General features: G+C 40.5%; 1 protein-coding gene across 1 annotated transcript in view; it reads right to left on the bottom strand.

Annotated features, from left to right (window-relative positions):
* tnks1bp1 (tankyrase 1 binding protein 1) overlaps nt 1-15,776 on the bottom strand; it is a 30,595-nt gene extending 14,819 nt beyond the window's left edge. Inside the window, exons 1-3 of the mRNA XM_052125646.1 lie at nt 15,658-15,776; nt 9,532-10,572; nt 6,186-8,985 (exon numbers count right to left, since the gene is read on the bottom strand). Coding sequence (XP_051981606.1) covers nt 6,186-8,985; nt 9,532-10,553 — 3,822 coding nt within the window. The 5' untranslated portion in view covers nt 10,554-10,572; nt 15,658-15,776. The remainder of the gene's footprint in view (nt 1-6,185; nt 8,986-9,531; nt 10,573-15,657) is intronic.
* Nucleotides 15,777-18,378: the final 2,602 nt, after the last annotated feature.

Genomic DNA, 18,378 nt, shown 5'->3' with positions numbered 1-18,378 from the left:
AGATAGATAGATAGATAGATAGATAGATAGATAGATAGATAGATAGATAGATAAAAGACAGACATATAGATAGATAGATAGATAGATAGATAGATAGATAGATAGATAGATAGATAGATAGATAGATAGATAGATAGATAGATAGATAGATAGATAGATAGATAGATAGATAGATTGATAGATAGATAGATAGATAGATAGATAGATAGATAGATAGATAGATAGATAAAAAGACAGACATATAGATAGATAGATAGATAGATAGATAGATAGATAGATAGATAGATAGATAGATAGATAGATAGATAGATAGATTGAGAACACATACGCTTACATTATCTGAGTTTGTTGTAGTTGTGTGTCTGCGCAGAGAAAATCGTTGTCGGCTTTGCTGAGACAGATTCCGTAGTGACTGTCGTCCACGAGAGGCGAAACTTCTCAGTGGTAAGATGGCCCTCTCAAACTTTCCCACCCTTTCTTCATTGTCCTGTTGCTCTGTCACTTTCTCACGTTCCAAAGCCCCTGACACAAACTCCACCGCCTCCTGTAACGACTGACGTATGTTGCCCACCCAGCCCGACACCTGCGTCTGCGCCACAGAAAGTTTATCACCCAGATACTGCATCTTCTGTCACCCCAACGACAACACAAGTCTCTTTGGAATCCTAAACACTTGGAACGGTTGGAATCTTCTGGTATCTTTTGAGAAGTGTTTGAGATACCAATCAAATATCAACTTCTCATGAGTGCGTTAGGGAATAAAGCCCAGAACTGATGTCTTAGGGATGTTATAGCCAAGAACAAGCCAACTCAACATGGATCTCTGTAGGACAAAACATCCGTCTTGATTCTATCCTTGTAGAAACATTCAGAAACAGAGGGCGGTTTCTGGCCAGAATAAGATGCAAACTGTACCAGATTACACAAGACTTATTCAAAGTCTATCAAACCAGTCCGATCACAGACAGCACTTTAAGCTATCTACAAGTTCACCTGCCCTGGCACGTTCCTTCTTTAAGATATTGAATGTATCAATCTATTCCATGGCTCATCACTATGGCATTCTTCTTCTGAAAACTTCTCTATCCAGTTTGAATGAGGCAGAAAAACAAATCAGGGAAGAATCTTCAGTGATCTAAATAGTGAAATCTCATGAGCTGGAGCTGTCCACAGGAAAAACACAGCAGTATTCGGCAATCCCACCTCTTACGCTTTTCATGCTGCAGGTATGAACAGGTTCCAGAAACAGACGCAGCCCTCAAATGAATGAAATAATCCAAGCTCACAGAGAGAGAGAGAGAGAGACAGACAGACAGAGAGAGAGAGAGAGAGAGAGAGAGAGAGAGAGAGGGAAGGGACGAGAAAAGATCAAGGAAATCCATGCTTGATATTTGTAAAAGTACATAGAGAGTTTGAGAAAGGAAACAGGTTTAGAGTTTTCCATGGAAACATTTGTAGGCAGTCTGCAAGTGAACTTTGGAAGTGAAACTCTAAACCACAAAAAATGTGTCATCTGACTAACCAGGCTGTTTGTCTAATATAAGCCTTTCCATGTGTGTGCAGTAGACTATATCTGGCTGCATGACCATGGGATTTCAACAGTTGTTATGCTGCAGTAAATATTCTATAGTCTAGCTGCACTAAACCACTGGAGGGCTCTTTAAAAAGCTAAATATTATTGTATAGGTTAGAAAAATGAAGTGTGAACTTTCAAATACCTAACATAATTAAAGGGACTTTAATATGATCTTAACTAAATTCTAATATCTAGTTTTGTATCCTGAATATATATGTATAAATCTAAATATACAGTAGCCTATATTTTTAAATATGAATATATAGTTATAAATCTTGAATATATAGTAGTGAAGCCAAATATATATTTCTACATCTGAATATATAGTTATAAATCCTGAAATTACACTTAGGGGTTTGAAAGCACCCTGGCAACCACCCGACGTCATGGCGGTGAGTTTTATAAATGATAAAAATATTAACCGAAAAAAAAAAATACAAAAATGCCAGCCTATAAGAACGTGCATTGACTTGTTTCAGAAAGTACCCCAATACTAGGCACGATCCCAAATTGCACCCTAAACCCTTCCTCTGAGTCCAGACTATGGTAACGTAAGTAAGTGCAGACCGATGGGGCACTAGTCACCAAGGCCATGAGGGTGCATGGGTTATAAAAGCTAATTATTATAAAAAAAAACATAATGACATTAATAGGGTAAAGGAACATACTTTGAACTCCCTTCTGAATATTATCCATCCATCCATCTTCAACTGCTTATCCGAAGTCGGTTCGCGGGGGCAGCTGTTCCAGCAGAGGGCCCCAAACTTCCCTATCCCGAGCCACATTAACCAGCTCTGACTGGGGGACCCCGAGGCGTTCCCAGGCCAGTGTGGAGATGTAATCTCTCCACCTAATCCTGGGTCTTCCCCGAGGCCTCCTCCCAGCTGGACGTGCCTGAAACACCTCCCTAGGGAGGCGGCCAGGGGGCATCCTTACCAGATGCCCAAACCACCTCAACTGACTCCTTTCGACGCAAAGGAGCAGCGGCTCTACTCCGAGCTCTTCACGAATGACTGAGCTCCTCACCCTATCTCTAAGGGAGAAGCCCGCCACCCTTCTGAGGAAGCCAATTTCGGCCGCTTGTACTCGTGACCTAGTTCTTTCGGTCATGACCCAGCCTTCATGACCATAGGTGAGGGTAGGAACAAAAATTCCTATTCCTGAACACCAAAAGGGACCCATCTGGACTATTCTGAATTATTTTTGTATATAAACATGCACTAGATAGACGTCTTTGACCATTGTCATGTATCTTGCACTGCTTTTGTGTCAAGTTACAACTCAGAAAAGGAGAACCTCATTCTGTTTTATTCAGCTGCTCTGCCTCTCACTGTTTTGAGCACATATGCATCCTGAACGCCTTATGGCGCCCATCTATGCTATTTGCAATTGTTGTGTGTAAACATGCACTAGATGGACGTCTTTGACCACTTTGATGTGTTTCCAGCGAAGTGTGCCTCAGTGCGTCCATGTGTGTGCGTCTTGTTCACGGTGCTTTGCACTATGTATGTGCGTTTTTATCGGCTCATAGCAGTGTGGTTTGCTTGTGAACCAGTCATAAAATGATTCAAGCTTTGAAATGGAACTGTTTTGGAAGAATGGGACAGTTAAGAAATACTATTGGATCCATTCACAATACTGCAAGTAAACAGTTACATACATGAACAGGGTCCGAAATTAACACCTGTCAAGCACTAAATGTAGGTAAAATAAAAAATAAAAAATTTGCAGCATCATCAGCCACTCTTGCGGGTGCTTTTTGCTTTCTCTCAGTTTGTCAGCTTGTAAAGCTGTTCCAGTTTTGTCCTTAAGGGGGCTCTGTAGGCCCACAGACAGTAAGGTCACAGGTGTTTACGTAGATGACTCCTTTCAGTTAGTCCCGCTGCTCATTGATAGACTCAAACGCTGTGTGTCCACTGGCGTGTGGTGAGCGAAGGTGGATTCTGTGCTTTAATCACTTCATTATGTTTTATCCAGACTTCAAATAACGATCGCATGCATTCATCATGTCAATTCTGTAGCTGGGTAATCAAACATTTAATAAATCAACACTGCACTTCTTTGTGCATTTGAAAATGAAGTTGACCAACTGTAACCGTGCATATTTAAGATGACATCAATGCTCGTGTACTGAAAGCTAATAGTAGACAAGTCACACTGGCTTTGCATATTACGAACTCACCTCAAAGCGGCAGCTAAACTGGACTAAAATACTCAAACAGTGTTCCCTGTATTACTATTTAGCTCCAAAGCAAAACTGTTACTGAATCTTCAGCACGAGACATAAAGCGTTACCAGTAGGCCGGTTCTTTTGAGACAGTTCTTTTGAAACTATAGCTTGAAACATATTTTGATTCCCACACAAACGACTCATTTGAGCTGGTTCTTTTTAGTGAATCAAAAAGACTTCTGAATCAGTTCAAGTAAACCAAGAACTGTTACTGTGTACTGAAGGCTCATTCGACTTATGAAAGTTACTAAGACAACATGTAGCAGTCCAACCAATACTGGACCAAATACCTCCACCTGGAATCCAGAATTGGAATCCGCTTGACCAAATAAGAGAGTTCCCCATCTACGAGACGTGGTGGTTGAGGAACAGGAATGAGTGTATTTATCGTAGAGTAAAAAACAGGCTTAATTTTAGAGGCGTGGAAAGTGGGGTGAACCCTGATGTATGCTGGAGGCAATTTTAGATGGACCGTCGGCTAAGGATCTTGGTAACAGGGAATGTGCCAATAAATTTGGGAGCGAGTTTATTGGAGATGGAACGCAAAGGAATATTCTTAGAAGGAAGCCTCATTTTTTGACCTACTACATAGACGGGAGGCTTAGACCGTTGGCGATCAGCTTGTGCCTTAGTGCGACATCCCACCTGGATGAGAGTCTGTCTGGCTCTCTTCTAGGTGTGATGGCATCTCTAGATGAACGCATGGGCAGAGGGGACTGCGACTTTGGGTTTTCACATTCCACATCTGTAAAATTCTTTAAGGACTTCTCTCACACACCTGTCTTTAATTCGTACTCGCATCCAGAGATGCCTGTGATTAGATTGGAGGAGAAATGGGTATGAGGCAATTACATGGTAAATTCAAACAAAGCTTCTAATTCTTCGTTTGCAGAGTAAAGTGAGAAACATAAGAAGAAAGCTTTACTGGAATATTTTTTTATATCTCAACAAAGATAAAACACCAATTACGGAATTTTGTGCCATTCTCACTTTCTCAGCTTTTCTTCACTTCTTCAGAAATCAACAACTGATGCTTGGTTCGGAATACATACTATGGGAGATAACTGAGAAGCTGAGTCAAGGCTAAAACATACTTAACGCAAGTACGCAAATGCAGACGCGAGCACGTAGTTCCATTGTACATACATTACGTGTGCTCTTGCGTTGCTATGGCGGTAACAAACCTCAGATCACAAGAGGGCAATAGATTTTTTAGGCATGACCATGAAACCGATGCTGCTTCCGAAACTTCGAAAAGTTTCAACTCAAATTGCTGCCCGAGTCCGCCGTGACAGTTGTTGATTGAAAGAAGAAAATCTGCTCTAGCACCCCTTGTGGAAACGCTGAGAATGCATTGCATATTTGTGTTGGGTTATGAATTGAGCACTGACAGATTTCACAACACAACGGCACGTGAAATCGAGATTGCGTCGCAAGGTGCGCCTGCGTTCATGTACTTGCGTAGAGTATGTTTGTGTTTTGATGTATAGTACATCCAAAGGAACATCAATTCAATAGAACAAATCCCTGATATTATATATATATACTGTGGCATTAGGCAAATGGATGCACAATTACTTCCATTCAAACATAAAACAAACTCAGAAAGGGCTATAGCTGCGCAAAGCACTGAAGTCCAATGCAAACCAAAAAGAAACAAAAGAGTAAAAGATTGCAACACATCACAGTTTGGAATAACCATGCAATAAACAAAAAGAAACACAATAAGATATCATATTGCCAGGTCCCTGTTAATAATAACTTCTATTCTGCTTGTTTGTGCTTGTTTCTTTTAAAATTGCTGGATTATTTGAGGCATGCAAACAGACTTTGTCTCCCCACTTTGCATATGAAAGGAATGTACATCCAAATAATCTGCTATAGGCCTTTGCAAATCATTTACATGAAGGCAGAGAAATTCACATTTCCTTAATCAGTCCGCAAAACATTTCCCAGTATTCAAATGCAAGTTCGGCTCTAGCTAATGCAAACATCACTATTACTATTGCTCATCATTAGTGTTAGAGATTTGAACAAACCATTAACAACATGAGCACAACATCAACACAACAACATCAACTACACAACGTATCTCTTCCCTTGCCTCTAAACTTGAAGCAGATTATGTTTGCTGTGGTCTTGACCAGTGTTTAAGATACATGCTGAAAGGGTCAAAATAGCTGGTCACAGACATATATTTTGGATGCTGGCCCCGAGCATGGTCCTGAGCAAACTAGCACTAACCAGCATAAACCATTCTAGAACAGCGTGGAAATTTATTCTGGTCTAAAATGCTCAATTTCTTATCTTCGTGCATATCTGAAGCAGAGATTAGGTTGCCTGAACATACCTTGACCCCAGACCCATCCCCGGTCTCACCTCATGTGATGTGATCCCATCAAGCCATATTGCAGGTGATTCTGTTTTTGGATTAGACCAAAACTCTGGTTCGGAGTCCACAGCCTGGAGTTGATTTCTGGAAGGCTTCTGCATATTGGAAGGTGCAGGTTCAAATCCAATCAGGTCATCCACATATACCTGATTGCCAAGTAGTGCTTGGTATCCATTGGACCTGGATTCTGGCTTTGGGTCCAGCTGCTCAGGAATCACATCAACTGCAGGAGGTTCTCTGGATGGGGATGGTGTTGAGGAATGTCTGGCCTGGGTTCCCCATCTCCGTGGTTTTACTGAAAAGTCATCGTAAAGAACTTCAGCGAGTTGAGGCGAGACATTGTCGCTGGACACTAGACTCTGTGATAGCACTGGCTCCTCTGAGTCAAAAGAGATCAAATTGTAACTTGTAGGAAATTCTTCTCTCAATTTCTCTACTTCTATACACTTTTCCATCTCTCTTTCTTTCTTTAATCTTTCATTTTCTTTTTCCTCTTTCAATCGTTCCGCCTCTCTCTGTCTCTCTTCTTCAATTAGTCTTCTCTCTTCTTCCATTTCTCTTTCTTTTCTTAGTCTGTCTTTTTCTATTTTCTGTCTCAATCTTTCCTCCTCTTTCTGTCTTTCAATCTTTTCAATTTGCCTTCTATCTTCCTCCTTTTCTTTTTCTTTCCTTATTCTCTCCATTTCTCTTGCTTGTCTCAATCTTTCCTCCTCTTTCTGTCTTTCCATCTCTAGTCTCTCTCTTTCCTGTCTCAGTCTTTCCTCCTCTTTCTGTCTTTCCATCTCTAGTCTCTCTCTTTCCTGTCTCAGTCTTTCCTCCTCTTTCTGTCTTTCCATCTCTAGTCTCTCTCTTTCCTGTCTCAGTCTTTCCTCCTCTTTCTGTCTTTCCATCTCTAGTCTCTCTTTTTCCTGTCTCAGTCTTTCCTCCTCTTTCTGTCTTTCCATTGCTTCAATTCGTCTTCTCCCTTCCTCCATTTCTTTCTCTTTCTGTAGTCTCTCTCTTTCCTGTCTCAGTCTTTCCTCCTCTTTCTGTCTTTCCATCTCTAGTCTCTCTTTTTCCTGTCTCAGTCTTTCCTCCTCTTTCTGTCTTTCCATCTCTAGTCTCTCTTTTTCCTGTCTCAGTCTTTCCTCCTCTTTCTGTCTTTCCATTGCTTCAATTCGTCTTCTCCCTTCCTCCATTTCTTTCTCTTTCTGTAGTCTCTCTTTTTCCTGTCTCAGTCTTTCCTCTTTCAGTCTTTCCATCTCTTCAAGTCGTCTTCTCTCTTCCTCCATTTCTCTTTCTTTCTGTAGTCTCTCTCTTTCCTGTCTCAGTCTTTCCTCCTCTTTCTGTCTTTCCATCTCTAGTCTCTCTTTTTCCTGTCTCAGTCTTTCCTCCTCTTTCTGTCTTTCCATCTCTAGTCTCTCTTTTTCCTGTCTCAGTCTTTCCTCCTCTTTCTGTCTTTCCATTGCTTCAATTCGTCTTCTCCCTTCCTCCATTTCTTTCTCTTTCTGTAGTCTCTCTTTTTCCTGTCTCAGTCTTTCCTCTTTCAGTCTTTCCATCTCTTCAAGTCGTCTTCTCTCTTCCTCCATTTCTCTTTCTTTCTGTAGTCTCTCTTTTTCCTGTCTCAGTCTTTCCTCCTCTTTCTGTCTTTCCATCTCTTCAATTCGTCTTCTCCCTTCCTCCATTTCTCTTTCTTTCTGTAGTCTCTCTTTTTCCTGTCTCAGTCTTTCCTCCTCTTTCTGTCTTTCTATCTCTTCAATTTGTCTTCTCCCTTCCTCCATTTCTTTCTCTTTCCTTATTCTCTCTTTTTCCCTTTGCTGTCTCAATTGTTCCTCCTCTTTCAGCCTCTCCATCTCTTTAATTCGTCTTCTCTCTTCCTCCATCTCTTTCTCCTTCTTCAGTCTCTCCTTTTCTCTTTCCTGTCTCAGTCTCTCCTCCTCTTCAATCTGTCTTCTTTCCTCCATTTCTCTCTCTTTTTCTTTTTCCTGTCTCAGTATTTCCTCCTCATTTCTTCTCTTCTCCTCCTTTAGCTCTCTCTCTTTCTCTAGTCTCAATCTTTCCTCCTCTCTCTGTCTCTCTTTTTTCCTTTCTTCTTCAATCCTGCTCATTTCCTCTTCGAGCTGTCTCTCTTTTTCTAATCTCTCCAGCATTCGTTGTTTCTCCCTCTCTTTTTCGACCTGTTTCCTTTCATCTTCCTCTTGTTTTCTTCTTTCTTCCATCTGTCTTTGCCTTTCTTCTTTCTGTGTTCTCTCTTGCTTCCTTCTTTCATCTTCCAAGCGTTTCTCTTCCCCAGCATGTTTCCATTCCTCCTCTTGCTGTCTCTCAATTTCTTTTTTTGCCATCCTCTCTTCTTCCAAAAGTCTTTCCCTTTCAAGCTGTTTCTCTAACTGCTCTTCCTTCTGCTGTATTTCTTCTTCTTCTCTCTTTGTCACCGCATCTTTGCCAATCCCAACCCTCTGATACAAAGGCACAGGGATGTAATTCTCCTTGTACTCTACAACTTCATCATTCTCCTCATCAATGGAGTTCTTGTCCTCAATCAGTACGTTCTTCTCAAACCCAAAGTTGGATGTAGGAGCCTCCTTAGCTTTCACATTGATGTCAGGTTTGTTCTCGATGACTTTGTCAAGTTCTCCACTCATTCGCTCAGCTCCGGCAAATGGCTGAACCTCTGTCGAACTTGATGGTTTATCAGCAGCCTGTTTCCCTAGTGGTCGTTGTGATCTATTTTTCGAATCTGCTGGTTTTTCAAGTGCTTTCTCATCAAACGGAAGCTCGTCTGAGTTGCTTGGTGTCTTCTCAATTGGACTGCAAATATAAGAGTTGGAAATATTTTACACCTACTTTCTTGAAAAAAGGGGAACATTGTGTTGCACTTTAGACATGAGGTGACTCACTATATCCACAACATTTGGGTAATAATAATTACAACTTACATCTGCACTGAAAATTAAGACAATGAACAGGTGACCTTGAACTAAATTTCGTGCTAACAGTCACTAAATATGGAGAATTTAGAATAACTTCAGTAACTTCTAAAAAGAAGCTAATACTTCAGAATATTCATTTTATGCTATTATTTTAGAAGCTCAGCTTCTGACAACATGGACAGTTGTATTTTGTTGTATTTTTTATATATTTGATACATGTTTAATTTAAACATGTAAATCTGAGTAAATCCGACAAATATTTATGATGAAATATTGACTACGTTTAAAGGACATTTTCGTCAAAAGACTAAAACTGTAAATAAAACACAAATCAGTGTAAAATTAACACTGAACACAGGTATGACTAAATAATTGTATGATTGTGACGTTCAAAGCAAAGAGTAAAAATACAAGCTTAACTAACCATTTAAGTGCACCAGTGGATGGTAGACGGATCCTCAGTTCATGTGAGTTTAAGCTTAGATTCTTGATTCTCTGTTTAATGTCAACAGATATTTCTGAAAGTGTGGCGTCTCTTTTGTTGAAAGAGTCCCTGTGTTGAGAGGCTGTAGAACGGTCGAAAAGGAGACCGATACGTCTCTTAATGCTTCTTACGCTGACCTCCTCACCCCCCATCTCTCCTGTTTCCACTAGTGGCTCTGAAGACTTCAAATTGGACTCTTCAGAAGGTGAATTTGGTGGCCTCTCTTTCTCACTGTCTCTTCTAACAGAATTAACCTCCTTCTCCAGCTGCAAATGTGACTCAAACCTAGAGGTCAGTTCCATGGAGAGACGATTTCTACGTGGCCAGATTGGTAAATTACCTTCTGCGTCAGTCTTACTGGTTGCTGTTTCTCCTTCTGGACTCTGTTTGAGTTTTTGTTTATCCTGAACACCCAAGGATTTTGTCCTGCTTCTGGGTGGAACCTCCTTCAAGTCTTCAGCAGAGGTGGCAGTGACATTTGTCCACTCTGGCTTTATGTTTGTACCTGTTTGGTGATCAGAATCTGTTTTGTCAGCATTCCTATTTGGTTCTGGTTTAGTATTAGCCAACAAGTCAGGTTTTGTGCAAAGTGGGACAGGTTTAGGACCAGTGCTTTTATTACACCCATTAGAGGTGCCGTTTGAGTCCAGTTTTAGTGATCCTGGTGTTTTTAGATCACCAACACGAGTATCAGCAGGCTTTGTAAAACTCAATAAGTCAAGGTTATCAGAAGAGGTGGCTCGAGGGAATCTTTCGATTTCAGTTTTCGGGGCTTTGATTGGACGGATGGTGGTGTTTCTTTGCAGGGAAAACGGTTTGGGTATGAGGTAGGGTTTGGGACCCAATGCTGTCATCCCTGTGTCTCCAGAGGGTGCTAAGGCTAAAACTGAAGATTTGTCTGGACTAATCAGCACCTCTGACTGACTCATTTCCCTTGTGGTTGCCTCCAATTGTGCAGCCATGGCTACACACACACTACACCTGCATGAAAACAGAAAAGAGAAACACACCTGATCTCAGTGTTATTAACATACAGCTTTAGGATATTACCATAAACATGTTAATAAGAGATTGAAATGTTTGAAAATACCACAAATGATGTCTAGTAAGCACTTCTGAACTTTTAAAACAGTTTCATACATGAAATGAGAGCAGACACTCACTTCTCTGTGGACCCTAAAAGAATAGTTCCATTATAAAAGAAAAATTCAGTCATTGTTAAACCTGTATGACTTTCTTTTCTCAGTGGAAAACAAAAGACGATTTTAAACATTTGTTCAATGGATGCAAATAACACCTCAAATTGAGTGGGTTGTACTTAAAAGTACTTATACTTTGCACCAAAAGTGATTGTGTCACTTTAGAAGACATTCATTTAACCGCTTGATAATTTTGGAGCTTCAAATGTCGGATCACCATCCACTTGCATTTTAAGGACCTACTGAGCTAAGACATTTGATATTTTTCTAATATATATTATATACCCAGTGCAAATACAAATCTGTTATAGAGTGCAAGGGAATGTAATGGCAGAAGTGGATGTGTTGAATAATATAAAAAGACTAAGCTGTGAATTGCACATAATTATTGCTCAATGGAGGCAGTTTTAACTGTTCATGAGGTGGATAGCCTGAGGGAAAAAACTGTTCCTGTTCCTGACGGTTCTGGTTCTCAGAGCTCTGTAGCGTCGGCCAGAAGGCAACAGTTCAAAAAGGTAGTGGGCAGGGTGAGTGGGGTCCAGAGTGATTTTTCCAGCCTTTTTCCTCACTCTGGAAGTGTACAGTTCTTGAAAGGAGGGCAGGGGGCAACCAATAATCCTTTCAGTAGTCCGAACTGTCCTTTTTAGTCTTCTTATATCCGATTTCGTAGCTGCACCAAATGTTGACAGTTACTGAAGTGCAGAGGACAGACTCAAGGACTGCTGAGTAGAACTGTAACAGCAGCGGCTGTGGCAGGTTGAACTTCCTCCACTGGCAACGGAAGTACAACCTCTGCTGGGCCTTTTTCACAATTGAGTTAATGTGTTCATCCTAAAGTCCACAATCATCTCCACCATTTTGAGCATATTCATCTCCAGGCTGTTTTGACTACACCAGTGAGCCAGCCTTTCAACCTCCCTTCTGTATATAGACTCATCATCATCTTGGATGAGGCCGATGACAGTAGTGTCATCTGCAAACTTCAGGAGCTTGACAGGGGGGTCCTTGGTGGTGTAGTCATTTGTGTACAGGGAGAAGAGTAGCGGGGAGAGCACACATCCCTGGGGGGGCACCTGTGCTGATTGTACAGGTACTGGAAGTAATTTCCCCTGTCTTACTAGCTGCTGCCTGTCTGTCAGAAAGCTGGTGATCCACTGACAGATAGAGGTGGGAACAGAGAGTTGGTGTAATTTAATCTGGAGAATAGCTGAGATGATGGTGTTGAAAGCTGAAGAGAAGTCCACCAAAAGGATCCTTGCATATGTCCCTGGTCTGTCCAGATGTTACAGGATATGATGCAATCCCATGTTGACATCGTCTATAGAACTGTTTGCTCGATAAACAAATTGAAGGGGATCTAGAAATGGTCCAGTGATGTCCTTCAGGGCTAACACCAGTCTCTCAAATGATTTCATGATAACAGATGTCAGTTGACGGGTCTGTAGTCATTAAGTCCTGTGATTTCTGGTTTCCTTGGGACAGGAATTATGATTGAGCGTTTAAAACAGCATGGGACTTCACACTGCTGTAGTGATCTATTGAAGATCAGTGTGAAGATGGGGGCCAGCTGGTTAGCACAGGATTTAAGACAAGCGAGTGAAAGACATCTGGGCCTTGTGCTTTCCTAGTCTTTTGTTTTCAGAAGACAGAGCACACCTCTTCTTCACAGATCTTAAGAGCAGGTTGAGTAGCGAGGGGGGGGGGGTGGTTGCAGGAGGTGTTTGTATTTGTGTGAAGTGGAGGTCAGAGCGGGTGTGAGACTGGGCCTTTCAAATCTACAGTAGAACACATTCAAGTCATCAGGCAGTTGTTGGTCCACTACAGTGTTGGGGGATGGAGTCCTGTAGTTAGCAAGTTGTTTTAGGCCACTCCACACTGATGCAGGGTCGCTAGCTGAAAACGTGTTTTTCAGCTTATCAGAATAGTTTATTTTAGCCGCTCTGGTTTCCTTATTCAGTTTGTTCCTGGCCTGATTGTACAAGACCTTATCCCCACCTCTGTAAGCAACCTCTTTGGCCTGATGAAGTTCTTCTGTAAACCACGCTTGGTCATTGTTGTATGTTAAGCAAGTCCTAGTAGGAATGCACATATCCTCACAGAAACTGATATATCATGTAACAGTATCTGTGAGCTTGTCCAGATTGGTGTCTGCAGCTTCAAAAACACTCCAATCAGTGCACCCATTTATCTACAGCCCTTACTACAGGTTTAACAGATTTTAGTATCTGTCTGTAGGTTGGAAGAAGATGAACCAGGCCATTTATCATTATCAGAGAGTCCCAAAGCTGCTCTATAGACAGAGTGATATGCATCCTTTATTGTTGTGTAGCAATGATCCAGCATGTTTCTGTCTCTGGTTGGGCATTTAATGTGCTGTTTGTATTTGGGCAGTTCACGTGTGAGGTTTAGTTTGTTAAAATCCCCAAGAATAATAATAACTGAGTCTGATATTGTTGTTCCGTGTCTATGATTTGATCACCGAGCTGTTGCAGTGCATCACTCACGCATGCGTGAGGTGGGATATAAACACTCACCAGAATAAACTAAGAAAACTCCTGCAGTGAGTAGAAAGGCTTACAGTTAATAAAGAGCACTTCCAAATTAGGACAGAACAACTTATTTAACGTTATTACATCTGTACACCAACTTTCAGTGATATAAAAGCATGTTCTACCACCTCTCGTTTTTCCCGATAAATCTGGGATGTGATGCGCTCTGAACAGCTGAAACCCCAGCAAATGTAACACGCTGTCCAGAATGGCATCACTCAGTCAGGTTTCTGTGAAGCACAAGGCAGCATAGGTTGAAAAGTCCTTGTTTGTCTGGGTGAGGAGATGTAGTTTGTCCGTTTAGTTAGGAAGAGTGCAGAGATTCGCTAGATACTTGGCAGTGCTGTTCTAAAGCCACACCGACGGAGCTTGACCAGTGCGCCTGCTCTTCTACCTCGCCTTCATCTCTTGAACAGCACAGCTGTGCCTCCGACTAAAATGTCCAGCAAAGCGTCTGAATAGTCAAAAACCAGGAAACGATTGTCTGATATGTGCTACCGAATGTTCAGCAGTTGATCCTTGTTAAAACTGATTGGAAAAAGATTACTAAACACAGGACAAACAAACAAAAATGACAAAATAACTGGAGAGTCTTGCTCAAGGGCACAATGGTGACGATTCATGACTCACTTTTGGTGGTGGCTCAAACCAGCAACTAGTCCTAGGCTGGTATGAAGGGTACCAGCTCTAATGAATGAATTAAACAATACTCATGGGGCTTCTTCTAAGCAGCCTCAAACCAAACACATCAAACTAGTGTACTCTGAGAAAGACACTAAAAACCAATCCAGTTAGTTTCAGTCTCTGAGACCACATTACTCTAGTTGGGCTAGATTTTTCAACTTTTTCAATCCACCTAGATTTCCTCAAGAAACGACTAGGCATTTCACTGCAGGCTGTTTATGCATACCCTGTGTAACCCACAATAAATGACCAGCATAACTCTCATGTTTGATTCTGATAAATTATCAGTCTGCAAGCTGACATACACTCTGCCATATGGGGAAATCTCTCATTTGCTGCAAGTCGTTCATTATTAAATGTATTAAGTTCATTACCCTGAAATTAACTGGATTTGAAAACTCGACTCGACTTGCTGCAGTGTTTAGGACAAAATCCCTCTAAGTTAGGTAAAGTTGAATTATGTTAGATTAGTTCATAACACTCAGTTGCCAAAAACAGGCTGTGAAATAGAAAATCCTTTAAGCTACGGCACTGAATATTATTTACAGCCCACGGGTGATTGAGATATTTATTTATTGGGGTTTACATCATAGCTCTGCACAAAACTCTCTTCATTGAGCAAACCGGTCCAACGGCAAGCCAGCGTTTGTCAGGTGAAATGTATTGCTGGAGTGTAAAAAATGTGTTATACTTAAAATACATTTGAATGCTCAGGACTGCCATCTGAAACAAGCAAAAAAGTAATCAAAGTTATCAGAAAGCTCCTCGTTGGTATTTATTGGAGTTGCCACCAATGCAGTGTATCTTTGCCTAAAGCTACTAAATACTATTTTTTATTTATATATTTTATTAAAATGTGTGTACTGATGATTTACCTTCCTCTTCTAAAATCATTTTGCAACACTCTGAAAAAAATGGTGATCTGGTATGGTCACAAACATTCAGAATAAACTGGTTCACAACTTGTAACCCAAGTAGATCTGCTCAGAGATTACTCTCACCAGGAACATATGCAAATTATAATGCACAAATTTGCCTGAACAGCTCATTATACCCCACGGGGAAAATAATAAGAGGACTAATATGACCTCCTTTTGTTCAACAGATAGGTTTATTTACCTGCTTTTTTCCTCAGGTGGATTCAACATATAAGTAACTGACTTGTAACTGGTAACTGAATAACATTGGCAAACATCAGTACATTATATAATGCAAAACATAATAATATATACAATGGTCTTCAATGTACATTAAAATAGTTAGAAATAAACTACTGTTGTTAAGTGTTACAAAAATACAAATAATTATAATTATAATCATAACGAAAAGAAAACCTTATCTAAGTAGTGCACTAAAATGTGCACCTGTCACTAATAGGTTACTTATGAATAAGTGTCTCATACAATGAACTTACTGTCTTTGAACCCTGCATAAAAACTGACAAAAGGGAAATATACTGTTATTGCAGATTAGTTCTTATATGTATTAAAGATGCAGCAAACTAATGAAAAATAAATAAATAAATATAGCAACCTTATTTGCATACCATTCGTTTTCATTAGAAATACCATGACTGCTTTCCTCAACATATAAATTACACAAATAGATACGTTTAATCTACGTTGGATATTTACCAGTATGGAGAAGAAATTATTCCATAAGATTGAAAATTCAGTCTCCGAGGACAGAAACACGTCCTTACGCATTATTTAGAGATGTATGTGTGTACATCAGAAACTTCAGTGCTTCAAAGTAGTGAGGGCGGGTCACAAATTCACAAATAATACAGCGGAGTAGGCTATCTCATTAATATTAATTTATCCACTGTGACGTTATTGTTAACCTTGCTGGAGCGACCAGTCACGCAACCTATTTAATATTCATAGGCTAAGCCTTGACCCCAGTTCGTCAGCTGACCAGCGCCCACTTAGTGACGTTCCCGCCTTTCAGCCAATCAGATAGGTCTACTTTGAGATCCTCGCGCTACCTAATTGATATTCATGAGACAAGCTGGCGCGCGATCCCTGTTACAAGCGCACGCTGCTGCGGTCAACCGGAAAAACCAGTCGAGCTGAAGGAGAAAAGCCACGGAGTGTGTAAAAAACACAAATATATGCACATAATTATTAATATGATTTTATATATATATATATATACGGCTCTGGAAAAATTAAGAGACCTTTGCAAAATGATCAGATTCTCAGGATTTACTATTTATAGGTATGTGTTTGAGTACAATGAACATTTCTGTTTTATTCTATAAAGTACTGACAACATGTCTCCCAAATTCCAAATTCAAAAAATTTCTTTTAGAGCATTTATTTGCAGAAAATGACAACTGGTCAAAATTAAACAAAAAAGATGCTGTGTTTTCAGACCTGGAATAATGCAAAGAAAACAAGTTCATATTCATTTTTAAACAACACAATACTAATGTTTTAACTTGGGAAGAGTTCAGAAATCAATATTTGGTTGAATAACACTGATTTTCAATCACAGCTTTCATGCATCTTGGGATGCTCTCTACCAGTCATTCACATTGCTGTTGGGTGACTTTATGCCACAAAAATTCGAGCAGCTCGGCTTTGTTTGATGGCATGTGGCCATCCATCTTCCTCTTGATCACATTCCAGCGGTTTTCTATGGGATTCAGGTCAGGAGATTGGGCTGGTCATGACAGGGTTTTGATCTGTTGTTCCTCCATCCACACCTTGATTGACCTGGCTGTGTGGCATGGAGCATTGTCCTGCTGGGAAAAAAACATTCCTCAGAGTTGGGGAACATTTTCAGATTAGAAGGAAGCAAGTTTTTTTCCAGGATAAACTTGGCTTCATTCATGTGTCCTTCACAAAGATGAATCTGCCTGATTCCAGCCTTGCTGAAGCCCCCCCATGTCATCACCGATCCTCCAGTCATAGTCATCAACCACCCACCCACCTACCTACCTACCCTGTCCACCCACCAACCTACCTACCCACCTACCTACCTACCCTGCCCACCCACGACCTACCTACCTACCTACCTACCTATCAGATATGATAAGTAGACAAAAAACCAAAAGTCTAAATACCCTTCCAATTTCAAGACAACACCCAAAGATTACCTGGACTCAATTTCCTTTTCTAGTTATCAGTGAAATGAACTTGGTCTGTGAAAAATACCTGTTTTGTATCACATCCGCTGCTGTATTTATAGATTTTAATACTTTGTTCAACATGTGTTTTGCACTGTGTTTTCTTTTATCTGCTTGCTGACCTCTGGTGGAAACCCTTTGCAACTATGGGTGAGTTTTCTTCCACTGCTGTGGTTTAATAGGCTACTTCATGTCAACTTAAATGTGTTGTATGCAGTTTTTTTGTTCAATGGCAGTGTTGAGTGATGATTTTAAAATGGGACTCTTTGGAAATAGGTGTGGTTTCGTGATGTGCTCGTGTTACCTGCACGCCACACTTCAAACTGTTTGATCCATTTCTTTATGACAAAATAAAATGATCAGTTTTAGTGTTAAAGTCCTTGAAGTCATCTCAAATTAACTGAGGAAATACAAGCAGATGCATTGTCCTTTGATTTTGGCTGTTGAAGGCTTATGTTAGTGGTTAATTCATTTTCTATGTAGTTTAAGAGAGTGTTGTCCCTCCTTTGACCTAGTTGATATACAGTAGGTATCATTCAGTGAGGAGAATTGCAGTTTGTCTGGAAACTTATGGCAGGCAATTTTGGTGAACTCCATCCTGAGCCCATGCTTCAGACAGTAGACTAAAGTAAAGTCTGGTTGGCACATGCTGCAGTTGGTCATCATCAATCAGTGACACAGTGGGAATCAGACATCAGGCAGGACCGGAGATGGATCTGGCAGGCTATGTATCCTATGGATGTTATCCTGAGGTTTAGACAGGGAAAGAAATAGAATAAAATTAGCATAGATGCCATTCAATTTAAAGAATAAGAGAAAGGTTTTCAGTTCCAGCAGACCTAACTAAAGCAGCATATGAATTGAGGGATAAATTAGGTGTATGCCTGGCTGAATAGATAAGTCTTTAGTCTTAGACACTTTGAAGACTAATGATCTCCCTCCCTTTGTGGATTTTGATATTGTCTGCATTGTTAACAGGCCAGAGTTTTGCGATCATAAATGAGTGCGATGGATTATAGCCTGACAGAAGGTCACTTAAGCACTTTGGAGCTAGACTATTCAAAGCTTTGTAAGTAATTAACAGAATTTAATACAAAACGTAACAGGTAGCCAATGTAACGCCGATATATTCATGAACGCATGAATTTGTTTTTCCGGCATCAGAAACAGATAGTATGTGTTGTAACTTGGCAAAATTACTGAGGTGGAAGAATGCAGTTCT

Source organism: Xyrauchen texanus, chromosome 4 (assembly GCF_025860055.1).
Source record: "Xyrauchen texanus isolate HMW12.3.18 chromosome 4, RBS_HiC_50CHRs, whole genome shotgun sequence".
Taxonomy (NCBI): Eukaryota; Metazoa; Chordata; class Actinopteri; order Cypriniformes; family Catostomidae; genus Xyrauchen; species Xyrauchen texanus.
Note: the sequence above shows the minus strand (reverse complement) of the source record. Positions and strands in the feature narration are given on the sequence as shown.